Genomic DNA, 25,004 nt, shown 5'->3' with positions numbered 1-25,004 from the left:
AGGTATTCTGCAAACAGTGTTTTCCCTCAAATATCAAACGAGAAAAGACCTCTTCCTGTTCCAAATAAAAAAAAACACGGACACATGCACAGACAGGACGGAGCGGGAAACAATCCACATTCATCCACCAGCCAACCCAAACAGACTGACACATCCCCAGAGAGAGCCTGCTGCCTGTCTGCTTTCCTACAAATTTACTCTCTAAAGCAATATTTACGGATTTCAAAAAGCAAAATCCCATAATGAAGATGAACAGGTGGGTTTTTCTTATTAAAACACGCTTTGATGGAAACACCCGGAGGAATGAGCGACTAAATCACCAGTAATGTGCTGATCCCAGGTATGGAGAATGGAGTAGAGAAGAGGAAAACATGGATTCAAAAAAGGGGTTGAAAAAGCTTTTTTGAAAGAGTAAATGTGAACATGTGGGTTGGGTTATTGAGGTAAAAGAATTAAATAAACTCAATATTTAAAAAACCTTGTAGAAACTGGCACACACGCACTCTTCCTGTGCTTATCTCCTCGCTATCGTACAGTGATGGACTTGGAAACCTGATGGCTGCCCAGTTACAAACAATGTTTTCCCATCGTGGACCATTAAGTGCTCTCACAGCGGCAGTTTGGGCTGAAGTGCTGAGCTAAAGGGTGCTTCAACACTTGTTGTGGAAGGACGGATGATATTTAACGCCCAGAATTTCCCATCCAGACTGAAGCAGCACTGGATGGTTAAATATCACCGGATGATGATGTTGATTAAAGTCAGAAATTTTAAAGTGGTGTTGAAAATTTTGTTTTAATTTTTTGTGAAGCTACTTTCCAGAAATTCAAGCTGCTGTTTGCACAATCATTAGAGCTAACAAACAATTAGCTTTAGTAAAACTGAAATGAATCGTGATTGTAGTTAACTCATGATTAAACACACACTCTGTGTCTCTCCTAAATGTGCCTTTAGAGGATATATCTTAAGTTTTTATATCCTTGTCAGTACTGAAGTGGACATCTGCTTACTTTCTGTAAATTTATGTCTAGTATTACTGCATTTATCCAAAACAAAAAAAATACTGTTCAGGAAATTCTTTGAATTTACCTCTAACAACAAGGAACAACGAATGGGCCCTGAATGCATCACAGACACAAACATTGGTCAGAAAAACGTTCTATTACTCAAAGATCTTTCCCTGGATCCTTCACACTTTAATCAAATATTCCTATAGAGTGGAACTGTCTCACCTCACATGGGTAAAAAATGAATGCCATAATGAAAAGTTTCCAACACTCGCCTGGGAACTTTATCAGCATTATCTGTGTGCTTGGCACAGAGTGTTATTTGAGACTCAGCATTCTCTAGTGTTGGCTCAGTTCATTCACCTTAACAGTACCATCACTGCGACACCACTTTCTGATTTCCCTCTTGGCAGGACGAGGGTCATAATCACACAGAGGTTATGCATTCATTGCGTCAGAACTGGAAAAGCACTCAGAGAGCGCAGACCTCCACCAAGCATATAATGGCTCTCAAGTCCTACTTTAATGTTATACTTCCTTTCAGCAGGATGTCTGCTACAATTTGGTGTAAGTTGCAGGTTTGTATAGTGTTGAAAATCATGATGACCCAGTACATACAGTATTTCATATTCCAGATCTTAGGATCCAGAATATTGCCAGGATCTGGATCCTACTTTTACATCTGTCAGAAATTATGGTGACCTTGTCTTGTATTGTTTTGCAAAGCAACCCAACTATTTATCATGGAGTTATATACACATATGGTGAAAACAGCCCTATCTCACAATGATAAAGAATCCTTTAAAAAAAAGTCCTGGATCCAGACGGTGATCCAGCTCACCTCCAAAATTGAAGCACTTTTCCCTGATCCCATTTTTAACATTTCCTGAAAATTTCATCAAGATCTGTTAGTTAGTTTTTGAGTTATGTTGTTAACAGACAATCAGACATAACCTCCTTGGCGGAGGTAAAAAGGAGTGGCATTACAAGAAATCTGCAATAGTCAAAGATATCATCATGAATAAATCTTGCAGCAGATTGAGCTTGAACTGTAGAAAAATTGACGTGCTTCCAGCTTCCTCTCTAATAAAGACACTGAAAGCCAAAAAAACAACTTAAAATAAAAGAAAAAAGACAATGCAACCATCAACACCCCACTCATTTCCCCTTATAGCACTGGTCAGGGTTAGAGTATAAAGTGCCGTGATTAAACTTGAATTAAGAGCTCTGTACAGTTTGTTTTAACATTTTTTTGATTGTATAAAAGCAGCGAGGAGGTTTGGTGAATTGTTGCACCTGCAGTTCAGCAAAGCTACATTAAACTGGCGTCTGAGTGTTGGGGATCTAGGGGTCAACAAGCCTCTTCTGCATGCTGAGTAATGTTATTTTAAGAATCTGTTATTACACAAATGAATTGAAAATGACAACAAAGTAAAAGACGCTTAAAGTAACATTAGCTTTTAAAGAGTAAATACGCTCGGCGATGGCTGGAAGCATTGTTTTCCTATGAAGAGAGCAATTAAATGTGACTTAATATCATCTTCATCTTAAAAGCACACAGTAGACATGAAATACTTGTACAGCAGCAGCTAACCTCCACAAATAACATCCTGATACACTCTCAAGAAGGCAGCACCTTCCACTGTATGTCAGGACTGATGGTGATGGCCAGAAAACATGGAAATCCACAAAGCTCTGACAGCAGGCCAAGAAACCGCTTTACCCAACAGAGCATTTACAGATAAAACTAAACTCTTCAACAACAAGAATTTCTGCTCCACGGTACAAATAAAACATTTTCTCATCCTGTTTTCAGACAAACCAATTTTATTTCAACTTTTCAAAGTCCTCTTTTTAGATTTTTAAAGAACATGTCCACACTTTTACCAGCAGTTTTTGGTTGGGTTGAAGATCACACTGTAGAAACAGAATGGGACTGACAAATGCTACATGTGTGTTTGCGTCAGACTGGATGCTAATAATGCAAAAAGCAGCTTTTCCTGAGAGTTTGTGTTTTTGATCAACATGTTCTCAGTTTTTCAGACAGGTTGTGAAGAATCAACAGGGCAGTGAGTTCGAAGAGAAAATAAACTCTTCTTTGATATCACATAAAGCTGCCTGAAGGACTCACATTCAGACTGAATAGTGTATCAAAGCCAATGTAAAAGTGGCGGCAGGTGATTCAAAAGCTGGTGGAATGAAAAGCACAAAAGTTTTGAGCGTGGATCAGTGACCAGCTGACCTTCATGTAAACGTTATTAAAACTTGCCTTTCTTTTACTGTATTTTCAATAATAACTACATCTCTTCCATCAATAATTCACAGTGCTGTGTTCAAAGAGGTGGATAATGACCTTCCCATTTTCAGGTAGGATTAAGAAGGAGAAAGAAAAAATAAATTAGCATGGCTTTAGAAAAAGCTGAAAGACCTTCTTCAGTTTAATGAAACCCTCACAGCGCTGGTAGAAAAATGGACTCAAGTACATTTTCTTTTTGAACAGGGAGATACTTCAGACCACTTCGGAAGAAAAATACAAAGTCTGATCTGTTTACATTTTTCAGTGTGTCTCACAGTGGACGGGTCTGTGTAAAATGTGGAATGTATTAGTTATTTTCTACAGAGGAAAAAAGTAATGTAAAAAGAAAGCAGCTGAAATTTATTAGGATTATTTGAGGTCTGTTTTTGGTTTGGCTGTTTGCAGCAGGGCTTCAAAATGTGTTTTTGTTTTTCCACATCTTGAAGCAACTGAAAACATTGTTTTTTAAAAAGACTCCAAGTATGATGTCAGATGTTTTTATTTTTAGGCTGTGGCAGTGATAAAAATAAAAATTAATGGGTACTAATGAAATTTTACTACTGATATGACAACTTTGAGGCATGTTTTGATAACAAATAAAAAATATATACCCAATTATTATTATTTTTTTGTTATTTTTTTATTTTTGGCTTTTTCATGCCTTCAATCAGAGAGGATAGTCGATAGAGCAGAAAACAGGGCAAGAGTGGGGATAGACATGCAGAAAAGAGGCCACAAGCTGGTTTGAACCCAGGCCACCCCTGCAAGGGGGAAGCACAGGTAGCGCAACCTAGACCATAAGGCTGGGACAATATGCTCGTCTCACGATTTGATTCTGATACAATTTTAGGGGTGCCGATTCGATTTAAACTGCAATTCTTCGATAATTGTAATTTTTGCAATTTTTAGTTTGCTTTTTTAACACCAGACCACGTGAGAAAGTTGAATGATGATAATAATGTCCACAGGCCACATCAGGAGCCACTGTTTGAGAAAAGTGGTAAATTATTTCTAATCCAGTTTATAAAAAAAAACTGAAATCAAAGATTTTAATTTGAAAAAAAAAAATCAACAAAGAATCCTGATTTTCATACTGTCAAACCAAAAATCCATATATATGGTCATTTGTTTTTTTTTCCCCACCCCTGCTAGACTAATAGGCCATCTGCGCTCCTCGTTTAATCTGTTTACTTAGCATTTACTCAAAAAATTCTGATAATGTTTTGTATGTGCGAAGAACACTTTTTTGGCTCTGGTGTTGTCTCTAGATGCAGTTACAAAAGTGGGGGTTGTCAAAAGCCGAAGTTCAAAGTATAAGGGAAAAAATAAAAACAGAAAAAGGGGTTAAGTTTGATTAAAAAAGGGGAAAATAGGTTCTTCCCCTTCTTCTTCTTAATATTATTAGCACTTTTTCATGTTCTTATCATTATAACCATTTATCCTAAACATACAACACGCAAAGTGCCATAATTGTTGAATTCTCAAGCTTTCAATTGTACCTAACCGCACCTTATGTAGCAGCTGCAACTTTCGCATGATTACTTAATGATCCATGTCAACCTGGCAGTTTGCGCCTGTTACTAAGTTATCTAAAAAACTGAAGTGAACTTTGAGCTCTTCCCCTGTCTAACTGCTGGCTTCATGTGAGAAAGGAGTACCCCACCATGGCTGACAGAGCCCTGAAATGCCTCCTCCCTTTAGCAACAGCAACTTATGTGAGTCTGACTTTTGTTTGTTAATAATTTCACGTTCTAAACAAATGTAATAATTACTGAAAAGTTAGTAAATGTTAAAAAGTACATCGTTTGAGTTGACATATCTTTACATATTTTGAAACATTGTCTGTTGGTTTCTAAAGGGGCCAGGGGTCCCCGGCCAGAAGCTAATGCAGTTTGGGGGGCCTTGATATAGTAACGTTTGGGACCCCCTGGTTTAGGAAACACAACAATGTCAGAATCAGAACCAGAATCAACTTTAGTCCCCATGCATCTCAAGAATTTGAAGGAATTTGACTCTGGTTAATCACACGCTCTCTGTACGATTATTATAGACACACACTAAATATTACAAAAATAGGAAAAAATAGGGCTTAAGTAGTAAAAATAAATAAATAAATAAATAAATAAATAAATAGATAAATAAATAATAGTAAAGATCTATGCAGAGAGAGGAATAAAAAGAGTATATAAACATAAGTTAAAATAAAATTAAAAATTAGAAATTAAAATATTAAAATAATGCACTGAATAGATGTGAAGAACTGCAATTTGCAAAAGAAAAAATAAAACATGATCGTGCAAATAGAGCAGAATTGGGGCTTTTTACCAATCAACCAATTTAAGTATCTTAAGTAGCCTTTTGTGTTTGTTTAAACTTTGTCTTTTTTTGTACAGGATATTTTTGTATCGGTCTCCCATGCTGCAATTTTGGAAGTAGTGGGCTGAAAAACTTTGGAAACCCCTGGTCTAGAGGAAACCTGGTAACATGGAGGTTCTTCCTGTTTGAGTCCAGATCTCATCTTTTTTGGAGGCTTCCTGTTCTTGTGCAATGCCTCAAAATACGACCCGTTGATAGCTTCTCTAAAACACCCTGAAGAAGCTGTTGCATGAACCAGTCATCATAACACTGTCCTTCCTGTTCTGACAGCACTCAGACTTAGGAAAATTGAATTCAGTCTCTTTGGTAAATGGGTTCAACTTACCCCCTAAGATATTTGTGCATCAGGTAGTAATGTGTAATCAGGTATCGACCACTTTAACTTAAGGTCTTACAATCCTACCCCTCACACACACACGCACAAATCCATCATTTGAGTAGCTGCAGTTCCACAGGAGCAGTTATCCTAATAAACTCAGAGTAAGCACTTGAAGGCCGCCATACTTTTTTGACTGGGTAATAATACGTCTGTGTCCTCCTGAATTTCCAAAGTCCATTATTAATGTTTGTACTATTCCCCCTTGTTTGTGCATGCTGCATTTACTCTCCGAGAGAATAAAACTCTCCTTGTATATTAAGGCTGTATATCGAGGCACAACAGTGCGCAGGTTCCTAGAGTAAAATACAAGGCGAGTTCCTTCTGTCGCTGTGTTTCTACAGAAGTTTCACACTTGAAAGCTTCTTAAAAGGCTCAAAAGCTTAGCAACAGGCTCAGCTGTAATGTAGCACAAGAGTGTTTAATGCCTCTTAACATGCCCTGTCACTCCTTTTGTCTTTCATCCCTTTTCTGAAGGCAAACGCTCTCAGTTTGCTCTCTGCTGTGTCTGGGGCTCACAGAGGAGTTTCTTAGTGAGTTAAGGCCCACAGTGTCTTTAAAAAAAAAATGCTGTGCAGAAAAAAAAAAAAACACGGAGAGGGGCGCAGAGAGATCAGTAGATAAAAACAAGTAAATCATCTTACCTGGATCCACTTGTCAGGAATGGCCATGGCTAGTCGGTAATCAAAACCGAGGCCTCCCTCCTCCACTCCTCTGCAGAGTGCCGGCATCCCTGACACATCCTGCAGAGAAGTCACACTTTTTCATATCACATTTTCATTGTGTGTGCACAGCTTTCTGTCCCAGTAGTCGGCCAAGATCACATCAAACTCCACAACAAAAAAAAACTCCTACCACAGGCTACAAAAGAGTGACACCCCATTTCTTTTTGCATTAGTTCTTAATTGCACCAATGAATACGTAAGTAAGCTGTGCCTCACTAAAAAGTGCTTTTAATTAATAATAGCCACGGGCAGTGTCATTGCAAAGGGAGAGGATGCTGAAGGTGTATGTGCTGGAGTGTGTTTTTTACCTCTGCAACAGTGATGCAGTCCGGATAAAGGGTATGCAGAATGTGATTGGCAAGCATCAGGTAAACCAAAGAGTCTTCATCCACCTGTAGGCCAAAGTACTCACTGTAGTCTCCTGAGAAGCCCGTGCCTGAGGAGGAAACACCCACACAGTCAACAACACTCATCATGTTTTCCTCCCAAACTTTTAAAATCATTCATCTCAAGTGTTTCAGGCAAGGCTGAGACAGTTTTACTTCATAACTGTGTTTTATTTCAAACAGCTTAATTTCAAGAAATTAATTCATCAAATACTCGGAGGCAGTAATGTTAAACACTTCATATCTGTCATTGAGTTAATAATAAATTGTATGTATACACCCTTGGTGACACAGCTTTTATCCTTGTATAACATCCTGGGTTCAGTGTAACATGATAAACAAACTATAAATAATGAGGCAGCCTCTGACTCTCTGACCTTCCCTTTCCTTGTGTATGTGTATTGATTTGAAAATTGAGATTTCAGAATTGCCTTCCACTGGAAAAAATCCTTTTTATTGGCTTTGTGTATGAATCCAGTCTCTCCTACTGGGTCAGTCCAGTTAAGATGCTATAACTGGTGCCTACTCTAGTTGACTGTATGATATTCTTACACATACTGTGAGGGAGAATCTCATTTTGTCATGGATAAATGTTTTAAAAAAAACATATTTGAAAGCAAACTAGCAGTATGATGGTCATGGACTGTTTTCTTTTTTAATACTTAAATGGACATTTGCACAGTGGATGGTAGCTGTCAGATGAATTGCAAATTAAAGAGACTCTGCAGAAGGAAAAAAATCACAACAACACCAACAGAAAGCAGTCACAGCAAAAGTTAAAAGATGTCAACTTTAGAGTTTTTCTAATGAGTGGTTATCCCAACTGAAACAGAAAAGTTGTGTAAGTACGTAATATATTTTTTTCTTTTTTTATCTTTGGCTTTTTGTTATTTTAATTCATTTTGTTTGTTTTATTGACGTTCTTATTTGATTTTTACTGTGCAGCATGTTGGTAAACTATATATATTTTTAAATTTGCTATGTAAATAAAGTGAAGTGGATTGGATGATAAATATAGCAGTAGCATTAACATTATGGCATGACTGATTCTAAGAGCTAAATGTATGATGACAAAGTACCAGGATATATGAAAACATTAGTGCCAAGGAGATCACAAGGTAAGCTTTATTGTTGTGTTGTGACATTTACATTCATGTTTTTCATTGGTGTAGTTGTGTTTTTTCCTGTTGCAAGGTGTTTTTAATTTGCAAATCATCTAATACCTACCAGCCAACATACATGATAGGGGCGGGAGAAAAAAAAAAGATATATTTTAGTATTGTGATTTTTTGTTTTGAAATTTTAAATCGTGATTTTTTTTTTGTTCAAAAATGTATTATCTTTTTTTTTTAATTGAGTCCTTTATTTTATTTTTGTTCATAAGTTGAGTTGAGAAATAGTTGAGATGTCAGATCCCCTGAATATATCTTAAAAAGTGTCTCACATGTGATGTGCATTTTTTGGGAAATATGGCTCCTTGATATAGTCTGTAGACATCATCATTATCATTCATCTTTTTCAATAGGTCTGGTGTTAAAAAAGCATACTAAAAATAGCAAAAATTGGACTATTGAAGAATCGCAATTAAAAGTTGAACCAGCAAAAATCTTAAAAGAATCGTGAAAAAAGCATGATGTCCCAGCCCTAGTACATGCGGACTGAGAAATATGAAAACATGTCTCTGGTGAAACAGATTCTTTTTCAGTGGAGGAAAATAACTGTTTCTAAAATTATTTCTACATGTCTTTTAAATATATTTCTAGACCATTAGTTTACAAACACAGTGTGATTTTTTATAACATTTTTATCCAATGTGTATTGTATTTTGTTTGTGAGCTGTTTTTCTTACAGTTTCTTACAGTTGCTTACAGAAGATCACTGACTTCTTACAAAAGTAATGTGTTTGGAGCCGATAAACCTTCACAAATAAGATAAAAGCAAAATCATGTCATGCTCACAGCTCCTCTAACAGCTTTGCTGAGCAAATTGCTTCTTGGTGCTTCAGTGCTTTTTGTATGGATCTAATTTAGGTAATAGCGGCGTATTGTGCCCAAGTGTCTCCTTTCTATGAAAAAATGACAAAACTGCATATTTTGAGACATTTTAAGAAGAAATCATCTTTGAAATAGTTCCCTGAATACCTAATATTTCCACGTTCAGATACAGGTGAAAATGTCTGGTAACAGTTAAGCTAAAGGGGGATCATGTTTCCAAGCTGTGGGGTTTAAACATGTTTGATTTGCCGATTCACTTTAAGATACAACACACTCCAACAACACTCACCGATGCCGTGATGGTGGTACAGCATGGAAGTGACGCCATCGAATCTGAAGCCATCAAAGTTATACTCCTCCATCCACCAGCGCAGGTTCGACAGGAGAAACCGCAACACTTCCCAGCTAGGAAAAAAACACAATGCAAACACACACACACACACAAACACACAAATTCAAGGTCAGATAAACAAAAGCTGTGAATAATTTACACATCTCATCATGCACTTTAGGCACCAGAGATTAATTTTCACCGCTACAGGACATTCACATATTGATAAGCAGAGTTGCATTATGTCGGAGATGGAGTGTCAGTGACAGGACGCTGTTTTCATTAACTACACCGTAGAGGGGATTCTGTCTTTCACGTATCCAGTTATCAGGGCTACTTACTGGCTTACAGAGCACTGCAAAGTTTTCTTATTTCCATCAAACCACTTGCATGACCAGTGGGCAGCGTTTAGTGTAGCCGAGCCCTCCCTGAGTATCTGAAGTGATAGGATTTCATGCTACACTCGGGTAAACAAACACCATGCAGGGGAATGCAGCTCCCTCTCATTTACCTCAGCTCACATCCTCACTATAAGACAGGTTATTAGTTTTTTTGTAAGGAAAAATACTTCTTGTGGCTGTGTTTTGTTGCCAGACTCCACATTATGCCAACTCTATGTGTCTGTTGGTTGGATGTGCCGGAGGAGGTGGATTCCATAAATGGCCCCCGTCCACGTTCCTGGCTGCACGATGGAAGAGTCATCCGGATCTGAACAGCCACTCAAGGCAAAGTACTCCACGCACCTCACCTCTTCCCATTCAGGGCTGTGTTGCCATGGAAACGTCAGTTAAAACTCAAGATTTGGTTGCGTCTATGAGGTGAGCACCAAATGGAACATGGTACGCTGGGATGCCATGTTTGAAAGAGGAAATGATGAAAAGCTCAAACGATGTGAGGCAAATGACACATTCATGAGCGTGATTCAGAGTGAGCTGCTGCTTCAGTCTGCTTACACTCAACTCACAAAATCTCTGATCACCTCAGCTCACTCAGATCCAGGACTGAATACTAGTGTGCCTCTATACGAAACACCTTCACATAATGTGGTCTGATACTTTTGTATTTATGGTTTAATATGAAACATATTAAACTTTAAATAAATCCGATGACCTGCAGAACTTCAAATCAATCTCCACTGAATCTCATTGCAGTTTATTCATATAGCTCTGCACTCATTGGCAGGCTGCAGTACTGCGGGTCCTGTCCTGCCTTTAAGAGACAGTGACCTCTGTTGTTGAATAATGAAACCAGTGCATATGTGCAAAAAAAATAAAAAAAACTGCAGTTGCTCAATTGATCAAGTGGCACTCTTTGATCTTAAATTTTAAAAGCCTGTGCAAAAGTCTTCAAAACTAAAGCATCAAAAGTGGAAACCACAACCACATATTTACACCCTGGATCAAAGCCAGTTTGGGTCTGAACCATGGACTTTAAAAAAAGCTGATGTAAGCTCGCCACAAAAACTGCTCTTCCTGGTGGCTGGCAGCAGTATAGGTCAAAAAATCCATCTCCCCAGCTAATCCAGATGAGCTGTGGTCAAACTTTAAATAAATAATGTACCTCATGGAAATATTTCTCATGTCCGATTGTTGTGGTGATTTGAAGATATCATTTGGCTGCCTTGTATACAGGTCCTCTTTTTTCTGTAAAGTTTCGTTTTCAGTAGTTATAAGAGGTTAAAAACAAGATTTTACGTCACGTTTGATGATGATTGACCTCTGCCGTTCTTCTGCATTTTTTTCAGGGATTGTTAAATATGTCAGGAGGGAGAGCCATGAAAAAATTAGACTCTCCAAAGAAAAAAAATAATGTCACCCAACTCCACTGAAATTTTCTCTGAGCCCCAGCTCTGTAAAGGAAACAAATAGGTGAAGACATGAGGGCTACATCCAGTTCACTAGTTTTTTTTGGTTTTTTTTTGTTTTCCTTGTTTTTGCTCTGTTTTTTCTTAATCTTATTATTATCTATTCATTCATTACCCCCGCCAAGGAGGTTATGTTTTGGGGAGAGTTTGTCTGTTCATTTGTTTGTTTGTGTGTGAACAACAACTCAAAAGCTAACGAACAGATCTTGATGAAATTTTCAGGAAATGTTCAAAATAGGATAAGGAAGAAGTGATTGAGTTTTGGAGATGATCCGGATCACCGTATGGATCCAGGACTTTTTTAAAGAATTCTTTATCATTGTGAGATAGGGCTGTTTTTACCATATGTGTACATAACCCCACGATAAACGGTTGGATTGCTTTGCAAAACATTACAAGACACGATCACAATAATTTCTGACAGATGTAAAAGTATGATCCAGATCCTGGCAATATTCTGGACTTCACTGTCAAGTAACACATTTTCGTTCGAACCTGCAACTAACACCAAATTGTAGCAGACAGTCTGCTAAAAGGAAGTACAACATTAAAGTAGAACTAAAGTGTTGCGCCGCAATCACAATATGCTTGACAGAGATCTGCTCTCTCTGAGTGCTTTTCTAGTATTTTATTTTCTACTTTAAGGGGCTTAGTGCCCTTGTCTGCTAATATTTTTGCTCCATGCACACTGCCATCTAGGGTGGTGGGACTGTGTGGTGGTTGGGATGTACTACCTTGTATATCATGATTTCACTGCCAAATCTATTGGAAAAATAACCAACAAATAACTGACCACAAATCAGTAAGGACTAAAAATACCCATAAGATCCCACTTTACGCCAACATCATACATGTTTACAGTCTGGGTGAGCAGCTCCTGTATGAGGGGTGTATTTTTAACTTAGAATATGAAACACTTAAGGACCGCTGAGGCATCAAGCAGGTGGACTAAAAGCCATTACATGTCTCTGGATTGACTAAAGTGGAGTTGAGTCAGCATTTTCAGCAATTTGTTTTCAAAAACAAGAGACTGCTCACGCTTTATGGAACTTTTATTTTCTTGTGACAAAGTGGGAGAGTAACTTCTCTTTTTTGCGTTTCTAACAAAGCAATGTGTAAAGAAATAATAGAGCAAAAAAAAAAAGTCCACATTCTTTTTAAATAGCAAACACCATCATTCATCTTCAGATGTCCTTTTTTCCATTCATTTTTAACTGAAGGTTGACTTGCAAAGAGTACGGCTTGTGATACAATTGAGGTGTTTTCTGTGAGTATAAGAATGAAAAATGTATATTTATTTATGCTTTTTCCAAAAAAGTGAGCTGGGCCATTGTATGTGCAAGACCCATCAAATAATACAACCCACAGTGAGTGCACAGTGGGTGCACAGTGAAGCTGGTGAGGTCTCACTTGCATGGTTTAGGGCTCGTGGGAAATTTTGTTCCTCACATGAACTAAAAACAGAAACATTTAAATATTTACCATCCCTGACGAAAGAAAACAAGTGAGGCTGAAGAGATTCACTCTCAGGCAAAGTCCTCGCTAACGTGCATTATTAAAAGTTACTTTTGGCACATAAGTGAAGAGATTTCCTTTCCCTTCAGCTTTTCTACAACGGGGCTTTGAAACCCTGCTCCAGACCCTGAAATATAAAAAAGTTTGATACAGAATTTCATTTAGTTCTTTTTTCTCTCAGCTTTGACACCAAACTGAGGGGCAGTTCAACATTTTTTGCTTGAATGATGCAATTTCATCATGTCAAGAAGTTGTTGGAGCAGTGAGGAGTTCATGCTTCAACAACACTTCTGTAAAATCTCCAAATACAGAAATCCATCCAAACACTGACTCCTCGTTTTCAGCAGTACCTTTTCTTTAAGTCAAATCATTGATTCAAAGCCTGGATGTTCCAACACTAAATGCTGAGGATTAAATCCTTCATGGCAGAAAAATAAAGCCCTGATTCTTCTTTTTTTGAGGAGGGGGGGAGTAAGCCATGACACAAAATACATTTAAATGCGTTGCCGCCTGTGCTTCATTCCTCAGGGATGACCAACCTCAGCTCTGTTTGACAGGTGTGAAGCCGCATGTTACATCGCCGCTTCCTCCTTCCCCTGAGGAACAGCGCAAGGGAGTCTGGTATGATCCGATATAGCAGCCTGGCTGGGTGGTCACGCAGACCCTGTGATAAATAGATTAGGTCCTCCACTCCACTGCGCAGAGCCAACAAAGGCTCAGACACAATGTATCCTCACGGGATGGAGATAATAGCCAGTGAGAGCCAGAGGCCCGAGATGAAACCGTACTGCCACATTAAGACCCACAATGCCATTCATCATCAGGTCCAATTACAGTGGGAAAGTAGATCTCTATACTCGATGCAATGCACCGCTTATCTATGCAGTTCAATGAAGTTATCACTCGGCCTGTGGTGTTAATACAAAAGCAAATTGCATATTACAGTGTCCTCATGCTAAAGCTCAGCAATGACAGCGAAACCTGCTTAGAGAACACTAATAGAGTAAAGCTCTAATACTGCTGCTTGTAGAAGAAGATAAGGTAATCTATCATGGGTGCTGTTGTTTTACCTGCGAGCTCACACTGCTGCTACGAGCCAATTCAAATAACACTTTTTTCCACATCAGCTTCATGCTTAGTTGCTCCTTATCAGAGCTTATTTCCTCCTCCAGCAGAACATCCGCTGTGACCCATATTACAGTATTTATGTTTTGCAGCACGCAGAGCAGATACAGAAACCTGCTGTGTTTGTTTCTAGAAGTCGATTTTGCATAACGGGTCAAGGCAACTTGTCATGATGGCAGAGACAAAGATTTAAGTCTGTGTTTTCACAACAACGCAGGTGAGCTGCAAGATAAGAGCGTATAAATTTAAGAAGCTGACAGGTCATTCCAGCAGAAGTGTGATGCTCAAACAACAATCCTCGACAGCCTGATGGATGGTGTGCATTTGTTGGACCAAAAAGGACAAATAAGGTGCCTCATTTAACGCATTTCAGACTTTTCCCAATCCCGGCAGCCATTAATGCAGCCAGGACAGAGGCAGCGACAGGGGTGACACCTGCAATAAATCCACATTTCCTGGTTGAAGCTTGATTCATTTATTTATTCTATCGTGGCATTATTCATTCAGCGTGTGGATACATTAAACACACATGCGCTAGAGCTTTTGATATGGCTCTTTGATAATTTTCAACATGCTTTATCTGACTTTTGGACAAGATTTACAATTTAGCTAGGTATCACAACTACAAATCCTTCTGCTTGAGCTTTCAGTTCAGAAAACAATCAGTCGCAGTCTTAAAATGCAAATAACTTCTCTCTTCTATACATATGAAAGATACGCATGTGTAAGAACTATATATTCATACTTTGTAGCAGGTTGTAAAGCATCCTCAGAGTCTGTGTGCGGATGCAGGCAGCCTCTGAGGCTAAACTCTCATCTTGCTGCCTCACACACTGTCCCTGCATCTCTGTGCTTTGTGTCACATATCTGCCATTTGGCTTTCTGTGGGCTGCCTGGCAGCTAGCTGCGTTTGCTTGTCATCCCTGGAGGGATATTCTGCCGCCTCTGAGACTGTTTGTATGTTTAGCAACCTGTAATTAGTATCACCTTGTTCCTGCTGCCTTTTCTGAATTCAATTGCTGTCTGGCAGGCCAATTCTTCCCCATCTGAGTTTTCTCCAATGCACCATATTTCAGTGGAGTCTACATACCTCTGAAGGTGTGCTTTGCATAACACAGATGTTTTTCCAAAAGGTATGGCAACTTTGACAACATAATCCTATAAATTATCCACAAGTCTTGCCAGAAACACAGCTTCACAGTGAGCTACTGAGCTTTATAGCATCAGGGTAGAAGTGGTTCATTAACTTAATCTGTGTCTCAATGCAAAGCGCCAACTACAGGAGCCCTTACATTAAACTGAATCTTAGACAGAGACATTCTTTTACAGGTTTTATTGACATGCAGCCGTTTCCCTACTTTGCTTGCTGGCACAGCTGCATCAAGGTCTACACTTCCCTTCAAACAACCTTTACCCTTCATAACTGACCATCACAAGGTAAAAGTAGAAAATTGGTGCAGATATAAGTAGATGCGCTGACATTTCAATGAAATACATTCTGACGGATGGCTTCTGAAATCAGTTTGAAGCGTGAGTTTTATATCAGTGCCCTGCTCACCCTGTCTAGATTATGATTTGCATAACCACCTGCTGATGACTTTTTAAAAGCTTTAATAATGATTTTTGTATTAGGTAGTTCCTCTGCTACCACAGTTGGCAATTTTCCCACAGGAAGTGATTTTTTTGCAGCTTACTTGCAGGATGCAATATCAAACTGGGTCATGGTCAGACATCAGTATGCTGATCTGATATAACTCACATTAAAATCGAACATTTTCATCAAAGATGCAAAACAGGATCTCTATAAGATCAATAATGTTGGATATAGTTTAGACTACTTGGTACAGGTTTTAAGTTTTACCACCCAGAATTTCAAGCTTCTCATTTTTGACACCAAGGTTTGTTGTTTCTGCCCAGAAACTGAAAACAAGCACACAGGAGGCGTTTGCTCTCAGGCCTTACTGTCAGTTTGATTTGGTTTAAGCACTGAAAATACTGAGTAAACTTTAGGGAGAGATTATTCTTGACAAAGAAGGCCTTGGGTTTTACCAAAGAGGGCACTGCTACATCCTCCAGAACGCCGCCCATTTGTTTGAAATACGCCTTTCTAGGAAGCTCCCATGTGCGTAAATGTGTGTAAATGTGTGTAAATGTGCTGACCAGTAGGGACTGGATTGGAATTACAAAAGGAGCTGCGCCAGAACCTGGCAGACGGCCATGGGGGAGGGTACAGCCTTGCAGGCTCTGCTGAGGGAATAACACTCCCTGGGGTGGAAAGTAGAATGGGAGGGAGACACAGCTGGAACCACCGTTGTACAATTGGTTGATGTAGAATTCCAGACCAGTTACCACCCAGTTATTTAAACCAGAATAGATACACAGGACACAACTGAGATGGTTTAAAATCTTGTCACACTAAACTTTGTACTATTTCTTAGTAACATGCCAAAGAACAGCAAAAACAACTCTTACACCTGCGAATATTCTTATAGGTTAATTAAGTGTCAATTTCAATTCGCTTCTGACACTTCTCTGTGATCAGCGCTTATTAAAATGGAAAACACTTTATTTAAAGGAGTATGCATAAGACAGACATGACACTGTCATGGACATGACATGACATGTGGCATTAAGTTGAAGGAGGCTTCATGCATGTCTATGAATGTTGTCATTAAAGTGTCATTCCGTCAATTATGTCAACTGTCTTCGTAATTACAACTTCACATTTACAAAGACAGTGGCAGGTTAGGTTGTCTTTGTAAATCTGAAGTTCTCATTACAAAGACATGCCCAAAACAACGTCAACTTTCCGTAAAAGTTGACATAACTGACTGAATGACACTCAACCCGTTTTGTCTGCCTGGCAATAATTGTTGCCGAAGTGTATCACTGTCATTTTCTGCTCACAATAAAAAATCATAACGTTAGTAATGAAACTTTTCCCACTTATATGCTAGTAGACAACTTAGACAAAGGTTTTGGTTTATAAAAAGTAGTTTTAAAGTGGTTCCTGTCACATGACATCATCTGCTTCTTACTCCTTCGGTCAGACATGGTGGATGCAAATTGTCCTGGAAAGATGCAATTTTCATAAATTTCTTATGATTCCCCCCCCAAATAGATTTACTGTACCTGGGATAAATATTTTTTTTGTTCATGGGTTTATTTCTGTGAGTGTCAACATAGCTAGTCAAAAACTAAAAGAAAACACTGCCTTAACTGACTTATTTGGATCAATTTTCTTGACACCAAAGTACTTGCCATAGCCAATGCCCACACCTACCACCCAGCTCTTACACACAAACACACCACCATTTTTTTTAATTAATTATGGTTATATTATCATTTTGCTATAACTTTATTAGTATTATAATTATTACTATTTCTATGAAACTATTAGGTGACCTAGTGACAAGCTGTGTGACAACCAGCAACAATTGTTGCCAGTCATAAAAATGCTATTTCCCTTAAGAAAAGTACAAAAATGGAAAAAATAAACAAACAACATGATTCACGGGGATTCAACTGTTAAAACTTTATGCCTTAATATTTGGGAAAAAAATGGGCATAAATGTGTTAGAGACAACATTCATAGACATGCCTGAAGCCTCCTTCAAATTAATGACAGTGTCATGTCCGTACTCCTTCAAATAACGTGTTACCATAATAAAAAGCTTTATCTATGGATGGATCACATCAATTTCCAGCCAGAATTTCATATTTCCAGTTAGTTTGGAGAAGCGTATCCTCTATGCTACTACCCACTGACTTATTGTGGTACTTATTGGACACTCAACATGAAATCTCCACCCTACAGTTATATTGAGCTCATTATCCGCGTCTCACCAGAGGAAAAACACAGTAACCCCTTGCTGTGTGACTCCATGGAGCAGGGGGAAATAAATCATGGCCCTAAAATACTGAATGACTCAATCTGCACTGTGTTAGCGCTCATGTGTGAGATTATGATTGATCAGCCCAAGGTTGGGACTAAACTCAAGTCCAAAGTTGGTCCAAGTATGTAAAAGCATAAACGCTCCAAAGGGAACCAGGGATGGATTTTTTTTCTTCTTTTGTGATGGTTTCTGCTCTGCTTCTTTAAAATAAAAACCTGTCATTTATCAGCAGGATGACTCTTTGCTTCCCTACATGTCTTCCCCTGTGTGCTTGTCTGTTGGTTCACAACTCGGAGGATGTTTGGCTGTCACTTTGTGCACCAAACATCTGAGAACTTACCGTAGGAATAAAAAATAAAGACGCAAACAGGTTAAAGTCAAATGTAAAGAGTAGGGAAAATATATGCCCAATAATTTCTGACTCACAGAGTAGTAATTCATATAAAACTGCTATTTTCAGACATGGATCTATGAGATTGACACTATTTAGTGGAGATTCAGCGGAAGGGAACCATTAAAATTCAAATAACATACATCAATCAATGGATATAGTACAAAGTTACACATCATTACACTCGTATCCATCTTATCTGAGTTTCTCTTTCGTTTTTAAAGATACAGACATACAGACACATTCACCATTTGTTTATTCCACACATAAAGACCAAATATTTGAACATTATACCACAACACACACACACTCACAGAATAATCTTGTCAAAGAGAGAATTATTGCTCCTTGGTCCTCAAACACAGGGCCGTTCTCACAGCATGAGAGCACGGGGAAGAGTTAAAACGAGTTTTCAAAAGCCTGGCCTCGGGCCTAGTTTTCATATCTTAAGAATTCACATAAAGATTGATGAAAAATGGATGCAAATGATCCAGAGAGAGAGGTGGGGGGATTACAGAGCGAGCCCACATCAAGCTTCTCAGAACTCTCACATCTGAAGGCCCTGATCTGCAGAGAGGCTCGGCTCCTGTGACCGCCACCGAACAGTGAGCTCTGTTGACTCTGTCACCGCCGCAAGGTGACTCGAATGCCTTTGAAATGGTTTATAAAAGAAAATGACACAGATGTTAGTTTCTGCTCATTGCATGAAGAGCAGTGTGTGTGTTTTACCACCTTGTACGTTTTTAAGTTTAGTAACAAGTAATGAGTTTAAGTCTTTATTTTTTTCAAACGAAATAACCCAGCATTCCTGGAAGATTCAAGGACACTCTGAGCACATCAACTTATAGTGAAGAAATTACCACCTTTTCCTCCGTTAAACTAAAATGATTCATCCAGTTCAATAACTTGGTTTTAGACTTAAAGACAGATTTTTTAAAGAAATGCAAAGAACCTTCTGATTCACAATACCATGAGTGTCATCAAGGCCAAGTGTCTGCAGAATGTCTTCCAAAGCAGACGCCTTTGACTCAGAGGGTCCTCCAGTAAACAATCAGACATCAGGCATCTATTCAGACAGCTTTCTCTGCCTGAGTTGAACGTCTACATGAAAGTTGAATAAAAACACCAACTTAAAAGAGGTGCTCTTAGATAAAGATGCAGACTTGGAAGCAGAGCAGAAGAGGCAGCCATAAGGAAAATATATCTTTGCTCTGATAGCCAGTATCAGTCAGCGTCTGTCACCCTAATAAGAACATCACGGTCAGAGTGTGATGGCTGATAGCGGGGCGGCTTGATTAAAAACAGACCGTGTTTCAGACTCAGATCTGGGGTTCATTTCCTTCCAAAGGGAGCAGCAGAGGAGCTTGACTCAGACGACACGTCCAAACAACCTGAGAGAGGCAGGCGAGACAAATGAACGGCCGATGACATTGTGAAGCTCCTTTGGGCTTTAACAAATGGCTCCTCATATGCCTCCCAGCCGTGGCATATGTCTGCACCATGTTTAATGAGTGCTTCGGATATGAGGAGAGTTCAATAACTAATGAAAGAAGAACCTTGTTCTCTTATTATAGCCCCCACGCCTGACACTAAACATTGTATAATGTATTGGAAACTGCTGCTGCACACCAACACACACTTATTAGGAGCCGGTCTGATAGACTCAAAAGCAGGCTGTTCCTCTAATGTGTGCTGGGATCATTTTCTGGGTACAGAGTTGAGAGGAGACACTTAATTAACACAGCCTACAACAACTCCAATCAATAGTTTAGGTTTACACTGAGCACCAGCAGAGTCACACAACAGCCTGCGACTTAAGATCTGTATGATCTTCCTTTCACTTTTATAATTAGCCAAAAATATGAGCATCAGCAGAGGCTGCCAACACTGTAACATCCAATCATTACTCATAATGCATTAAAATTCAGCTCCTGTCTGACTAAATGTGTAAAAAGGTAACAAATCAAGAGCATTTGAGTGAAGTTAAATTCTCCACTAATAGCCCTTTTTACGCCTTAGGAATATCAGATTAACAGTGAAGCCGACTGCACGGCCATTAGAGTGAGAGATGTAATCTGTCATTCTGAGATCATGTCATGCTTCTGACCTTCAGCACATCACACAGTTTCAGATAAGGCTGGGGAAAAAGAAAGAGTGGTATGCCAGGACCTCCTCTATCAATCTGTTCGTATGTAGCTCATACATGTTTGCATTTTCTCATGCACTGTCTCATCTCTGTGGTCATTGATCAGCTTCATTTTAAAGGTAAATGTTAGTTCATTTCAAAGATGTTGTCCTGATTGGTTCTAAAACGCTCATAGAAAGTTTATCCTCATGCATCACTTTTAAATGCAGCTTTGAAAGTCCACATCGAGAACAGAAAGTGGATTTACAATTGCAGTAATCATTGCTTTTATAATGAGAACGTTGTGTGCTTAAAAGCTCAGAAAAAAATGAAGGTTTGACTCTTTTTTTTCCATCAAGGTGGCATAAAATCAAAGACAAAAGTGGTTTCTAAAGAGTCCAGTGGTTCTGGATTCAGGTAGATTTACCGTGAATAACCACGGAGCTGCTGTGTTTGTGCTTCAGTAGGTAAATAACTTCTGATTTAGTACCATTTCTAGTAAACTTTCTGTGTAAAAAAAGCTGTAAATCTTCCCTGTGAAGGTTTTTTCCACCTTGTGGAAAATAAAAATGCAATAAAAAAGGCATCAAAGTGATTTTAAAAACATTCTTTAAGCGTATGCACCAATGCACATCTGAAAATACATTTGTTCACTGCACAGCATCCTGATGCAGATAAACTGAGAGCATCAATATGTTAAAATAAACTCTTTACGTGAAGCATGTGGGTGGAAGCACAGTTTATATCTACATATATAATTGTTTTGAAATTATTTGGTTATCAACATATCTGACTTCTAAACTACACCTTTATTGGCCTCTGATTTCACTTTTTCCTCTTTGTGCAAGTGAAAGTTTAAGTGTCTAATCAAATGATGAGGATGTACCTGGAGTAGTTGAAGAGACGGCTGTCCCACATGCTGTGATCTCCCCTGGGTGGAGCGTGGAAGAAACACGAATCGGAGCCGTCGAAGCCGTTGAGGCCATCTTCCGTGTTTTTAGAGGCATGGCTGTGAACGACGTCCAGCAGCACCATGATACCCATCGAGTGAGCCACGTCGATCAGCTGCTTTAGCTCATCAGGGGTGCCGTACCGACTACAGAGACACAGAGAGATTTTTATTAGCACACCATGACCTGAGCAGCATTTTCTTCTAAATCAAGCCCTGTCTTTTTTATTTTAACCCTCAATTTAAATCCTGTTAAAAAAGGGCTTACTAGGTGCTGTTCCGTTGTGGACATTCGGAGTGGGTCATTGCTTTGTGTGGTCCATTTGGTGGTCTGGTTTTGTCTTCAGTGATATTTTTACTGTTTTTTTGCTCCTGTGTTTATCTGGTCATCCTACATGTAACTATGGCCACATTGTTTGCATGTGAAATCGGCTGTTAGCAGCCTGTAGCATGTCAATGCTAACTGGTGCAAGGCCTGATGTTTTCCCATAAGGTGAGGAGGAGGTGAGGATGACATTCTGGTTCTGAGGTATGAGCTAAGAAGTGACGACATTGACCTGTCCTTCCATCCATCGTTATTGGGAACGTAAGATCTATCTCCAGTAAGATGGACAAGCTAACCGTGCAAACCCAGCAACAGAGGGAATACCAGAAGGCAGAGTAGCACCATGCTATTCACAGACAGGGCTAATGGAGCTAACACCAGACACCAACACCACACTGGAGAATGATGGTCTAGCTGTCATCGTCTATTTTGTTATGGACCCTTTTGCACTTTCTATACACTTTCTTACTTTTGTTTTCTTGATTGCTGCTGTGATTCCTGAATTTCCCCTCAGGGAAAAATGAAGTACATTCTATTGTATTCTATTCTAAGAGGTTAAATGGACCGGTTTTATCATCATGAACCAAAGATTGTAATGAACCGTTTCAGTTTTGCTTACACTAGACTACTTTATGTCCAACTCCTAGTCTTGATATCATAAAAACAGATATGATATGAATTAATTCACCTCTATTTAATCTGTACAAACAAAGACATGAACCAACAATACTAGAGCCACTTTTCAAACCAGGGAGTTAACACGATTGATTTCACTGTAAAAATGAGTTTCTAAACATGGAACCTGAGGCAGCCTGCCTCATGTGTCACACTAGCTTTACTTTTTAATTACACAGATGTTGCTTACTTATCTTCTTTTTAGATACTTCTGCAAACAGAAGCTGATGTAAACTCTCTTTATCTTTCAAAGCACAATTTCTTTGTCAAGGAAATTTCTTTTTGTGTTTCATTTCACTTTCTGTAAACAAAAGAACAAAACTTCTATCTCAGATCCATTACAATGAAAGTAATATGCTTCTTCGCTCCAAGGGTTGTACATCTGAGAATAAATGATTTTGTATAAAATTGAAACAGACTTTCTTTTAAGTGTATCAGCACAGAGTAATACGTATTTGTTAAACACAGCCTGCTTGGATCACTTGTCTACAGATCATCCCCTGCTTTCAACTGACGTCATGTTAAAGGTTTCAACTCCTGGAAACTCCACAGAGCAACTGTCAACCCCTTCATGCCCCTATTATAAACCCACACACACACACATCCATACCATACGCTCCTTACATTGTCTAATAACGTCCTGTCTGTCCTTCCAGTTATCACAGCATCAGCTTCCTTGCAAAACAGGACACATCGTGACAGACTCTCCCTGCTCCCTGCTACTCCAGCGCTCAGGTCTTAAATGACACTGAGAGATCAATCATGGGTGAAATTACACTATATACATTACACTCTGGGTTTATGCTCTACTATGAGCAGAGGAGGAGGAATCTCTGAGAGAAGATAAATGCTAAGACTGGCCCATCTTTATCTGCAACTCCCTCCACTCTGCGGATTTACAGCAAATGGATTTACAGGGAGATTATTGCTGGTGTCAGACTTCCTAACCTTGATATGAGGTGAATATTTCTATGATGCGGAAAGTTGCTCACTCAGTTTCTTCTTTTTGAGCTGCCCTTTCGATAAACAGAAATTGTATTAAACTATTCAGGTCGTACTTGAGGGCAGATTGTGTAGGTGACAGGAAGGTGGTATAAATGGTAAAGCACTGAAAAATAATAGAAAGAGACCCAATTTAAAAGATTTGAGTCTTTGTGATGGAGGAGAAGGATTAAAGGAGACATACTTTATTAATTCATGAGAAGTTTTTTTTTTCCTGTGTTGAACATCCTACACACACGTGCTATAAATAAACATACGCCAAACAGATATGTTATGGTGAGTGGGTTGCACACAAGCAGTGTTTCCCTTATAGGAACCCAGGCCAAAGTGGTAAACCAGCATCCCTCCATCATTCAGTGGAAACTAAACTAGGGAAATACAGCATGCCGTGTTTCCGGCTTGGTCCACTGCCGGGCTGACGTAGCAGACTGAGTTAGTCCCATTTTCTGAGTTGACCCTGAACGCAGCATAATCGCAGCATGAAACCCAAGCATCAACAAAGAAACCCAAACATCTGACCAACACTGTGAAAACATTGTTTAATCAATATGTTTCTGGGGAGTTTAAGGGGAATTACTCCTGTCTCATATACAAAGAGAAGTTGCCGTTCTTAAAGAGGAAAACCTCTTTAAGGCAGTTAACACATTTAAAAAGAACGAGCTGCACAGCTTAAGAAAGAGCAGTCAATTAACAAAATATATCCTGTAGACCAAGAAAGGAGGCGAATCAACTAATTAGTGATGTCCATCTTCAAGCCGTACTGAGGGTTTCTACTGACACCTCCCTCTGAGCAAATGTGGCCCAGCTGTCTGAGAAGAAGCGCACTCTGGTGTCTGGCAGCAAACATTCAGCAAGAAAAGACAACTATGACAGTAAAATCATTCATGTTAAGAAGTACAGTTTTTTCAAACAGTTGAAGGTGTGCTCTTTTTTGTGGAACTCCTGAAGTGGCCCCCATGTGACAAGTTTGGATGCTCAGCAGCCCTCAGGTAATTGAAGTTTGAGACCCCTGCTCTAAAGTTTAATGCGTACAGGGACTGAGACCAAGCAGCTCTGGTGTTCCTGAGCCGAGTCCCTACAGACAGCAGCGTGTCCAGGCTTAAAGACTGTGGTGGCTTAACTAGGGTGGTTGGTGCATGTGCTGGGACACACTCAGATCAGTATTATTTTTCTTCTCTGTTACTATCTAACTGAACATCCATCATTAATATGCTATTCTTGCAATTCAATTCTCTTATGATTTTTGGGGTGCTGTTTCTATTGAAATTGCGATTCTTCAACTTTTCTGATTTTTAGTTTGCTTTAACACCAGACCATGTGAAAAATCTAAATTATGATGATAATGTCTATAAACTATATCAGGAGCCATATTTTCCCCTAAAATGCACATCACCCGAGTCAGAGAGAAACATTTCACCCTCTGCTGGAGAAAAGTGGTAATTCAGCCAATCCGATTTATAAACAAAGACTGAAATAAAGAATTTGACTTTGATTTAAAAAAAAGACAAAGAATCATGATTTTGATATTGCCCAACAAAAAATCCTGACATATCATATGACGATTTTTCACTCCCACCCCTAATTATCAACCCTTCGTATATCACTTTTAGTCTTACAGACCTTTTGGACTTTGAAAAAAAATGCAGCA

The 25,004-nt window shown here is 39.0% G+C and overlaps 1 protein-coding gene across 1 annotated transcript in view; it reads right to left on the bottom strand.

Moving 5' to 3' along the window:
- The window catches only part of gbe1b (glucan (1,4-alpha-), branching enzyme 1b), a 113,340-nt gene that overhangs the window by 62,943 nt on the left and 25,393 nt on the right, over nucleotides 1–25,004 (bottom strand). The window contains exons 7-10 of the mRNA XM_074680233.1: nucleotides 21,292–21,501; nucleotides 9,448–9,563; nucleotides 7,087–7,214; nucleotides 6,698–6,796 (exon numbers count right to left, since the gene is read on the bottom strand). Coding sequence (XP_074536334.1) covers nucleotides 6,698–6,796; nucleotides 7,087–7,214; nucleotides 9,448–9,563; nucleotides 21,292–21,501 — 553 coding nt within the window. The remainder of the gene's footprint in view (nucleotides 1–6,697; nucleotides 6,797–7,086; nucleotides 7,215–9,447; nucleotides 9,564–21,291; nucleotides 21,502–25,004) is intronic.

Source organism: Halichoeres trimaculatus, unplaced genomic scaffold (genome assembly GCF_033239565.1).
Source record: "Halichoeres trimaculatus isolate MK-OKI-2021-1 unplaced genomic scaffold, fHalTri1.1 fHalTri1_scaffold_9, whole genome shotgun sequence".
NCBI lineage: Eukaryota > Metazoa > Chordata > Actinopteri > Labriformes > Labridae > Halichoeres > Halichoeres trimaculatus.
Note: the sequence above shows the minus strand (reverse complement) of the source record. Positions and strands in the feature narration are given on the sequence as shown.